This window comes from Ichthyophthirius multifiliis, assembly GCF_000220395.1.
Source record: "Ichthyophthirius multifiliis unplaced genomic scaffold scaff_1120509250452, whole genome shotgun sequence".
Taxonomy (NCBI): Eukaryota; Ciliophora; class Oligohymenophorea; order Hymenostomatida; genus Ichthyophthirius; species Ichthyophthirius multifiliis.
In genome coordinates this window covers 27,465-38,119 of record NW_004086730.1, presented here as the reverse complement: position 1 = coordinate 38,119, position 10,655 = coordinate 27,465, and the positions used below count along the sequence as shown (strand labels likewise).

The 10,655-nt window shown below is 15.7% G+C and overlaps 3 protein-coding genes across 3 annotated transcripts, besides 20 other annotated features; 1 reads left to right on the top strand and 2 right to left on the bottom strand. All coding sequences in view use genetic code 6, as the record gives it.

Annotated features, from left to right (window-relative positions):
• Positions 1–165: 165 nt before the first annotated feature.
• Positions 166–211: a microsatellite.
• A 58-nt stretch (positions 212–269) lies between these two features.
• Positions 270–308: a microsatellite.
• Positions 281–309: a microsatellite.
• A 187-nt stretch (positions 310–496) lies between these two features.
• Positions 497–537: a microsatellite.
• A 155-nt stretch (positions 538–692) lies between these two features.
• Positions 693–746: a microsatellite.
• A 372-nt stretch (positions 747–1,118) lies between these two features.
• On the bottom strand, positions 1,119–2,348 carry IMG5_074870 (hypothetical protein; the record flags this gene model as incomplete). The annotated part of the gene is made up of 3 exons (XM_004036615.1): positions 1,119–1,808; positions 1,889–2,067; positions 2,123–2,348. 3 exons carry the CDS (start codon positions 2,346–2,348, stop codon positions 1,119–1,121), a joined length of 1,095 nt encoding a protein of 364 aa, XP_004036663.1.
• Positions 1,822–1,862: a microsatellite.
• Positions 2,349–3,028: 680 nt separating the features above from the next.
• Positions 3,029–3,058: a microsatellite.
• A 1,251-nt stretch (positions 3,059–4,309) lies between these two features.
• Positions 4,310–4,358: a microsatellite.
• Positions 4,359–5,241: 883 nt separating this feature from the next.
• Positions 5,242–5,278: a microsatellite.
• A 140-nt stretch (positions 5,279–5,418) lies between these two features.
• Positions 5,419–5,477: a microsatellite.
• Positions 5,436–5,493: a microsatellite.
• Positions 5,436–5,495: a microsatellite.
• Positions 5,458–5,485: a microsatellite.
• Positions 5,493–7,088, top strand: IMG5_074860 (nadp-specific isocitrate dehydrogenase, putative). Its single transcript, XM_004036614.1, has 4 exons — positions 5,493–5,948; positions 6,013–6,468; positions 6,511–6,811; positions 6,857–7,088. Exons 1-4 carry the CDS (start codon positions 5,495–5,497, stop codon positions 6,942–6,944), a joined length of 1,299 nt encoding a protein of 432 aa, XP_004036662.1. The 5' UTR covers positions 5,493–5,494; the 3' UTR covers positions 6,945–7,088.
• Positions 6,947–7,001: a microsatellite.
• Positions 7,089–7,109: 21 nt separating the features above from the next.
• Positions 7,110–7,148: a microsatellite.
• A 35-nt stretch (positions 7,149–7,183) lies between these two features.
• IMG5_074850 (tubulin-specific chaperone a, putative) lies at positions 7,184–7,740 on the bottom strand (the record flags this gene model as incomplete). Its single annotated transcript, XM_004036613.1, has 3 exons — positions 7,184–7,297; positions 7,367–7,453; positions 7,585–7,740. The coding sequence occupies 3 exons, from the start codon at positions 7,738–7,740 to the stop codon at positions 7,184–7,186; spliced, it is 357 nt and encodes a 118-aa protein (XP_004036661.1).
• Positions 7,457–7,532: a microsatellite.
• Positions 7,498–7,583: a microsatellite.
• Positions 7,560–7,592: a microsatellite.
• Positions 7,741–9,614: 1,874 nt separating the features above from the next.
• Positions 9,615–9,717: a microsatellite.
• A 97-nt stretch (positions 9,718–9,814) lies between these two features.
• Positions 9,815–9,849: a microsatellite.
• Positions 9,850–10,655: the final 806 nt, after the last annotated feature.

Below are 10,655 nucleotides of genomic sequence, written 5' to 3'. Positions count from 1 at the left end.
AAACAATTGATATATAAAATAAATAAATAGATATTATGTATTAAACATAAGAATAAATTAATAAATAAATAATTAATAGTAAATAATAAATAGATGAAATTTAAGAAGTAAATATAAAATTTAAAAATTAAGTTTGTGAATTTTAGAATATTGTAGAATAGTATAAAAAATAAATAATTTAATATGAAAAATAAATTAATGTTTATGAAAATATTAAAAATGGATAAAATTAAGTAAAAAAAAAAAAGTACATTTTCTAATTTTATTTTTATATAATATATATATATATATATGGTATATATATATATGTATTAAATAGAATTAAAAATAAATGAAACAAATATTCATAAATAAATTGCTTGAAATGAACTCAGAAAACGAGAAATTAAAAAAGAAAATAAAAACACTTGAAAAAAATTATATTCTTTAATAAAATAATAATTTATCAAATAATGCAATAAAATAAATATAATATATGAATGATAATTAGGTAAAAAATAATAATTATTTCTAATAATAAAAAATATTTTCTAATAAAAAAACGACACATTCGAAATAAAGTTAAATAAAATAATTATAAATAAATAATACATAAGATATAATATCGGAAACAAACACGAAAATGTCATCACCAATAGGTAGTAAATCCCCAAATAATAAAAATAACAAGAAAAACTAAAATAATTTTACAAAATAATAATAATAATAATAATAATAATAATAATAATAATAATAATAATAATAATTAATGTAATTATAAATAATTCTGTTTATTATAATAATAAATATATAATCATTCATATAATATTAAAAAAAATACTTAAAATAATTTAAGTATAACCTCTAATTAAATTAAATTTCCTAAAAATGAACCTTTTTAAAGTTTAAATAATTAATCCTACTTTAATTTTTCACAAAAAAGTTAAACTCCAATAAATAATTTAAGTTAAGGTGTAATAAAAATATTAACTTAAACTTAAAATATCGGTATAAAAACTCCAAAAAAGAAAATCTTTAAGAATCTATCAAAATCTTTATTTACTGAAAATTTATTTTTTGAATAAAAATGATATGAATTTAATTTTTATTTTAAAATATATATATATATATTTACAAATTCATTATTTTTATATTTATTTTAAAGATTCTGTTTCTTCTTTTTCAGTAATAACTTCTAAATTCTCTATTTTTTCTGTAGTTTAGAATTCTTCTTAAGCTGCCAATTTTTCCCATTCTTATATAGACTCATTTATATTTCCAATAATATGATTTAATTCTCCTTCATAAAAACTATTCAAAATTTCCCATAAAGGTAATACAATGACACCCAAAAACTCTTTTTCAGCCCTCGCCATTATATTAGTTTTATCTAAATCTTTCATAAAAGGTGTTTGTATGATTCCTTTAACTCCCTCTTCCATATATTAATTATTAAATTCTTTATTAACCCTTTCAGACCATTATTTTGCGAATAAAAATTTTTTGACAGCCCCGTTAAAATCAGCCGTGTGAATTATCATTCCAGTCAATATTTCGATTTATTATTAATATTAATCTCTGTTTTGGATGTTTTCAGGTTATTCAGTTAGTGCACTTTTTTCTTCCAGTTTTTCGTCGCTTTTTTTCCAATATAAGTCAAAGTCTTATTTAAGCTTAAAATGAAGCTTTATATCAGTATATAAAATGTTAGATATCATTTATTTCCTTATATATTAAAAATCGACCATTTATAGGTTTTATAATATATTAGAATTTTTCATATTTAGCATTATTTTAAAGGTTTGCGCTAAATGATGTTATTCTAATACCTTTATTAATTAAATATATATATATATATATATATATATATATATATATATATAAATTTATGTTTTATTATTTTTTATACTGATTTGTCATGATACCTAATAGCCAATTTCGATTAAACTGCAATTTCGAAATTATTAGTTCTTCCTGTATGTCCTACATCATGACATAAACCTGAAAAGATAACAGTAAAAACATCTATATCTTTCAAAATACTTTAAGATTTTTAACATTTAGTTAACATATGGCAACTTTGCATAACTTTAATCATAATAAACATACATATAAAAATATATATAAATATATATATTTATACCTGCTATTCCATGATTAAAATTATGAAAGAAATTTCTTTTTTTGTTATATCCATATTATAAATGCTAAATAAAATTAGCAAAAGTTTTATTTTTAATCATATATTTTTCCACAAAACCCCTTCTTTCTAAAATATTCCATGCTACAGTGTATAATTCTTCATTTTTCTTTAAAGAAAGGGAATTAAATTCCCATTCATCTACAAAGTCTATTTCTTGAGGAAACATATGTAATAAATTCTCATTCCAATTTAAAATAATATTATTATATTTTTTATTTTTTTTTTATATATTTTCATTATATTTAATATTAGTTATAATTAATTTCACTTTGTTTTTAACTGGTAAATTCTGGTTTATATCTTACTTATTCTTTTTATTATCTGTAAAAAGGTCAATTTAAGTATTATTATATTGCTAATGTACTTTCTCTTCCATATTGATCTAATTGAATTTCGAGTGCAATTTCTTAAAAATCTATTTAATTCTACCATCATAAAACTCAGAAATTTAAAAACTAGAGCATAAGTCTTCTAATAAAGAAAAGCTCCCTAAATTAGTATTTGAATCATTCTAAAAATCGTCGTATATATTTATAAAAATAGATTATATTCCACATGATATTTACACATATATTTAAGCGTCCGGTAAAGATTTTAAGTAGAACCATTAGTTAGGTATTCTTATAAATTTATTACCAATTTTTTTTAATTCGTCATATTTTTGAAAAGATAAGATCTCTTAAGTGTAGCTCATGAACTTTTAATTGTCATAAGTTTGTAAATATGATATTATTTCGTTAAATTCAGTAACTAAGTTCTTATTTTGATTAAATAATTGGCTTATATGAATTTTTTCTTATTATAAAATTGTTATAGAATGTTCTGAATTATATCTATATATATGTATATTATTTTTATATTATTTTTTTATATTATAACTTATAATGTGATTAATATTTCAAAAATCCTTTTTTAGAAAAATCAAAAAACTAGGAAAAATTACTTTTTAAGAAAAATTTATAAATAAAAGATTTTTAATCAATTTTTATAAGAAAAAATTTATATTTATTAAAATAATATTAAACCTATACAAAAATATATAAAAAAATATATATTTTTATATAATTTTCTTAATATTTAAATTAATTTAATTAAATATTTTCATTTTAACAATGCAATACAATATCCACATAATCATCTTCAAAAATAATATTTTTATTATCTTTAAAATATTAATGTCTCTCATCTGCATTCATAGACTTAGTAAACTTAAGATTTAAGTATTTTATTTAAGTTTCTAAACCAAAATTATTAAATAAATAATGCTAAAATACATCTATTAATAAGTTTTTCCCAAAATGACAAAAATAACTTTAAATTTCTATCATTAAAATTTATTATTCATAAGAACTTAATAGATATATTTAACTAATTAAAGTGGATAAAGTAGAAAAAGCTTAATTTTAATTTATTTTATTATCAAAACTATTACTATTTTTATTCAAATATATAAATATATTTAAATATATATTATTAAATAAAAATATAAAAAAAATATATTGTATATAAATTATATATATATATATTATCAATATATATTTTGATATTTACGTTAATAATTTAGTTTTAAAATTTTAAAAGGATTTTTAATTTTCATATATAATTCCTATTAATTCATATTGATTAGTTTTTTATTTGTATATTTAATTAAGAAAATTTTATATTTTTTTTTAATTGTTCCAATAATTTTACATATTTAAGGAAATTATTACTAGTTTATATTATCAATATCTATAAAATCTTATGAAAATTCCGAAATCTCTTATACTAAAACATCCTAACTAACATTAATATTTTGGCAATTTTAATTTTCATCACTAAAAATCAATGTGTTAGTGTCTGAAATAAAATTTTCACATGAAACAATATCATTAACCTATTTACAGAAAAATTACTATTTATTAAACGGTTCTTCAATTTAATTTGTTTTATTAGAAAAAAATTATTTCTTTTATTAAGAATTTTATCCGATTTATTTCTTAGTTTTAATAAATACATAATTATCTGCATTTAATAAAATCTTAATTATATTTTTTAATATTTTTTATTATTATAAAGAATTTAAATGATAAACTAAAAGCAATAATGATTATCTTTTTAATTATTTATAAAAACTCTATAAAATAAATATATATACATATTTATAAATTTTATATATATATATATATATATAATTATAATACTTTTATTTCACAATAATATTTTTCTATGTTATTATAATCTTCATTTTTATAACTTTAATTTAATTAGATTTTTTTATCGTTTTAATTTAATTTTTTCTTTTAATCTATAAATAAATATTATAGTTATTTATAGATTTTTTATAATTATGTCCTTTATAAAAAATTAAGGTCTTATATTTTAAGATTATTTATATATTAATCAAAATAATTTATTTCATTTTTTTTATTGTATTTTTCTTTTTATTCTTTTAATGTTAATTTTTATTTATTTTATTATTATTAATAATATAATAAAATTTTTGTTTCGATTAAATCTATTTTTGTATATTAGTTTATGTCTAAAATTTTGAAAAATTATTAATTGTTTTAAAGTAGTTCTAATTTTATTTATTTTTTAAACTCTTCTGTGATTAATTATTTTTTTAATAAATTGGAAAGAGAAGAAAATAATAAATAGTAAAATTTTTTAGATATTTCTAATTGTTGATTTTCCTGAAAATTTTTTATAATGCTTTTAGATTAATCTAATTAAATATCCATTTTTTTTATTTATATATAAAATTAACTTTTTAATAATGTATTAATAGTATTTTTTTATAATTATTTATTTTCAAAAAATATATAATATTATAAACAAATATTTAAATATTATTTTTTATATAAAAAAAGGAAAATTAATAAAATACGTTTTATTATTTTTTTCTTGTGAAAAAAATTATATATGTATATTTATATATAATATTGAATTAAGTAATTATTAATGTTTGTAATATAATAAAAATATTTATAAATAAAATTTTTTGTTAAGATATTATAATTTAATTTTATTTATATTGATTAAAATTAATAAAAATTTATTAAAATATCTTAAATATAAAAAAAAATTAAAAAAAACTAAAATAAACTAAAAAAATCTTATAAATTTAAAATATAAACCTCTATTAAATAATAAAAATAAAAAATAAATTTGATTTTTTTTATTTTTATTTGATATCATATTAAAATACTTCAATAAAAAAATAAAAAGAAATCATATATTAAAAAGAATTTTTCAATATAAAATATTTAATAATAATAAATAAAAAAAACATTAAAATAAAAAATAAAAAATAAAAAATAACATAAAAATATGTTCAAATCCACTTCCTAATTAACCCAAAAAGCTTTTCTTTCCTATAAATCATCTGCCTATTTCTAAAAAATTAAGGTAAAAAACCCTGTAGCCGAGCTTGATGGCGATGAAATGACCCGTATAATCTGGAAAATGATAAAAGACAAGCTTATTTTCCCTTTCCTCGACCTTCCAATTAAGTATTATGACCTTGGAATCCAACATAGAGATGCTACTGACGATAAAGTAACACTAGATGCCGCCGAGGCCATATTATAAACAAAAGTTGGTATAAAATGTGCTACTATAACCCCTGACGAAGCCCGTGTAAAGGAATTCAAATTAAAAAAAATGTGGAAATCACCTAATGGAACAATCAGAAATCACATCGGAGGAACAGTATTTAGAGAACCCATTCTTTGTAAAAACATTCCTAAATTGATCCCTTAATGGAAAAAATCAATAATAATAGGTTTCCTTTTTAAAAAAAATAAACTTCATAAAGATATATATTTATATTTTATATAATAAAATAGGAAGACATGCTTTTGGCGATTAATATAGAGCCACAGATTTCGTTGTAGACTAACCTGGTAAATTCGAAATTATATTTTCCCCTAAAGACGGCAGTGCTTAGAAAAAAATGTAAGTTTTTGACTATCCAGGTGGTGGTGTAGGTATGGGAATGTATAATACTGATTCTTCAATAAGGGAATTTGCTTATAGTTGTCTAAGATATGCTTTGTAGAGAAATGTTCCTTTGTATTTATCTACTAAGAATACTATATTGAAAGCATATGATGGTAGATTCAAGGATATTTTTGAGGAAATCTATTAAAAAGAATTCAAAGGATTATTTGAAAAATAAGGAATTTGGTATGAACATAGACTTATAGATGATATGGTAGCCTATATGATTAAATCAGATGGAGGATTCATGTGGGCATGTAAAAATTATGATGGAGATGTATAATCTGATTGTTTAGCTTAAGGTATATTTTTTATTTTTTATTTTTTTATATATATTTATACAGGATATGGGTCACTTGGATTAATGACTAGTGTTTTAGTAGCTGAAAATGATGTAATTGAAGCCGAAGCTGCACATGGAACAGTCACTAGACATTATAGATAACATTAAAAAGGTTAAGAAACCTCTACTAATTCAGTTGCTTCGATTTTTGCTTGGAGTTAAGGCTTGGCTCATAGAGCTAAACTTGATAATAATAAAGAATTAGATTTCTTTTGTAAAACTTTAGAAAAAGCTGTTGTTGATACTATTGAAAAAGGAGTTATGACTAAAGATTTGGCTATTTGTATAGAAGGAACTATGAAGTATATATATATATAATTTTATATTTATTTTTATATCATTATTAGTGTACCAAGAAATAAATATGTTACTACTGAAGAATACATTGATAGAGTTGCTGATTAATTAAAAAATTAAATTTAAAAGAAACATTGATATTTTTTAATTATTTAATATCTTATATTAATATTTAATTTTTTTTAATTATTTATAATTTAAAAGCAAAAATATTAAAAATAATTATAAAAAATTATATTATTAAATTAATTATAAAAGGAAAATTTATAAATTTTAGTTATTAAAAAAAATATATTTTCATTTTAATAAATAAATATAAAAAATTAAATATAATAATAAATATTAAATTCATTAAAATTATTAAATTTATATATTAATCAATTAGCCATATTATTTTATTATTCCAAAAATTCATTTGCTTATTAAATAATGTCTTAAGCTTAAGCTTTTTCTTCTGAGTCTTTTACAACAAAACTATCACCATTTTCATTCTATTAAAACAATAAAAAAAAAATAATATAAATAAATAAAATAAAAATATATATATATTATTAAAGTACCATCCATTAAACAATTTCATTTAATGAATCTTATAATCTTTATTTACAACCAGGTAATACAGATTATGTTTCTTCTAAAAACTCAGTCTATAATTATATAATTATTATATATTTATTAATTAATTAATAAATATATATTTAAATATTTAAATATTTATATATTTATATATTTATATATTTATATAATAATATTTATTTATTATACTATATTTTTATACATATTTTTTAATTTCATATTCATCTAATCCTTATGTTTTCATAATTTCTAATTTTTCTCTTGATTTTTTTTCTTCGTTTTAATATGAAATAAATTCTTTTTATAATCTTTTAACAGAACCACTTTTTATTTTTAATTATTTTAATAAAGGATCCATTTTTTATATTTTTTTATAAATATTAATTCTTTTATTAAATTTTAAATTAAAAAAGTTATTAATTAAATATAAATTTTAATTAAAAAATATTATATATATATTTTTTTTAATAATTAAAAATATTATATTATTACATATAATATTACATAACAATAATATAAACAAATATATTTTTAATAGAAGCGTTTTAAAAAAATTTAGTTTTTATTGTATTTGCCTAAAAACTAATTTAAATATAAATAATACATTTACCCGTATATATATATTTATATATATATTCATATGTTTAGAATTGGTATTATTTTTTATAATTTTTTTTTTTATATTAGTTCTTTTATCTATGCTTAAATTTTCTTTAAAATGGTTTTAGTTTATATCAATTTCCATTAATTTTAATAATTAAAAATTAATAAATTTTCAATATAATTCTTATATTTTTTTTTTTACTTTAGTTCTAATTAAATTTCTTATGTATTTTTATTAAATATAATTAAATTTGTATTTTATATTTATTTATTTTTTATTTAAATATTTTTAAATGATATTTTTTTTAATTACTAAATATATATAAAAAAATTATTTGTATATTTATTCATTTATAATTATCCAATTATAAATCCCATTATTATCATATTTATACTTAATTATTAATTTAATCTTAAAAAATTCGTATTTATTCATAATCTAGTTTTTATCTAAACCCAATTTTTTTTATATATTAATAAAATTACATCAAACACTAAGACATACTTTTTAACTTTTATATAGAAGTAATTTCTTTTAAATCATATAATTCCTTTTTTTTATTCTATTTAAGCCCTAACAAGCTAAATTCCCTTTTAAATAATATACTAAAACATACCCAAGGGACTTCAAATCATGTTTTTTGTTTTTAAACTTAAATTAATAAATGTATAATTAAAAATAGTATTGTTTTATAACTAAAATTTTAATAAAAAAAGAAAAATATAATAGTTTAATTATTTGTACAAATATTTATTGAGATATATTATAATTATTAATTATTAGAAAAATCATGTATTTATTGAATAAAGTCAAATTATTTTAATATTTTTAAAATTTATATTTAATTTTAGAATATTTTTAAGCTTTTGTTTTAATCCAAATAGCCTATTTTTAATACTTTTATAACTATTTATTGTTTTTAGTTTATTTTCAAGGTGCAAAACTTATAAATGAAAACAGTAATATATAAAAAATTTATTATTAGATAATTATTTGATAACAATTAGTTGTTTTAGTATATGATTATTTTTTAATTTTGAATTTAATGTAATAAATCATTTAGTATTAATATTAATTATATTTATAATTATATATTTTAGAATTTTAAATATACATTTTTAAAAACAAATATTTATATATTAAAAAATTTTAAAGTAAATTTATTTAAAAAAAAAATTATTATATATTTAAAGATTTTCATATTATTAAATTAAAATTATTTTAGACACATATATTAATTTTATAAAAAAAAAAATAACATTTAATAGACAAAAGAAAAAAAATAAAATAAAATTAATAAAACATTTAATAAAGCGATAAAGAAGAAAGAAAGCCTAATGAAATCTAATCTAAAATTAATATACTTTAATAAATTAATAAATAATTAGAATATATTCAAAAAAATATATCAAAATAAAAAATATATTTCATATTAATAACAATTATTATTTCATAAAAACAAAAATATTTATAAATTTTAAAATAGTAATTTTTTAATAATAATTTTTATTTATTATTTGAAAATATAATGTTAAATATATATATAAAAAAGTGAATAATATATAAAATAATTAATAAAAATAAAATTATTTTATATTTTTTTACTTTAAAAATATAAATGAAAAAAAATATAGATATTTATATAGATATATATTTTAATATAATATTATATATATATATATATATATATATATATATATTTAAATAATATATTTACATATATATATTATAATGTTTATTTTATATTTATTTTTAAAACATAATTAGTAAACATATATCTATTAAAATACATAATCTATTATTAACCTATTTTTATATTTTAATTTTTTTATTTTAAATAATTATTATTTTTAATAATAATTAATATATTTACAAACAATAGAATACTAAATATTATTTTATTAAAAGTATAAAGAAAGATTTTCATTTTTACAAAATAAGAATATAAAAAATTATTTTATTTAAAAAATAAAATAATATAGAATATGATTTATATTTAAATAAATTTTTTATTTCTATTTGTGTCTTTTTTAATTATTATCTTAAAAAATTTCTTTTAAATGCATAAAAAAATTATTTTAATAAATATTGTTATTAATTAATAAAATTAAGAATACATTAAAAAAAATGTTTACTTTATATAAATATTCATAATCTAAATTAAATATGCATTAATATTCAAAATAAATTAAAAGATTTTTTTTTTTGTGTAATAAATAAAAAAGATTTTACTAATTAAAAAATAAATTACTATAAACAAATTTTTTAAATAAAATACATATATTTATATATACAAATATATTTAATAATTATAAAATAAATATAATATGGACAATAGTTTTTAAATAAACAGTTCAGATAATGATTTTTTAGATATGAAATCAGACCAAAATGACATCCAAGAATTAGACTAAAATGATTGTTGGAAAATAATAGACTCTTATTTTAAAGAAAACGGTTTATGTTCATAATAAATAAATTCCTATGATGCGTTTATAGAATCCATCCCACATATAATGGAAGAACAACACATTAGAATAAAGCGTTAAAATCTTTACAAATTAGACCATAAAAATGATAAAGACTTTAATAATACTACATATGTTTTTTCTTTTGAAAAACCTTAAAAAGTATAATATCCAATTAAATTAATTCATTAAAAAACTAGA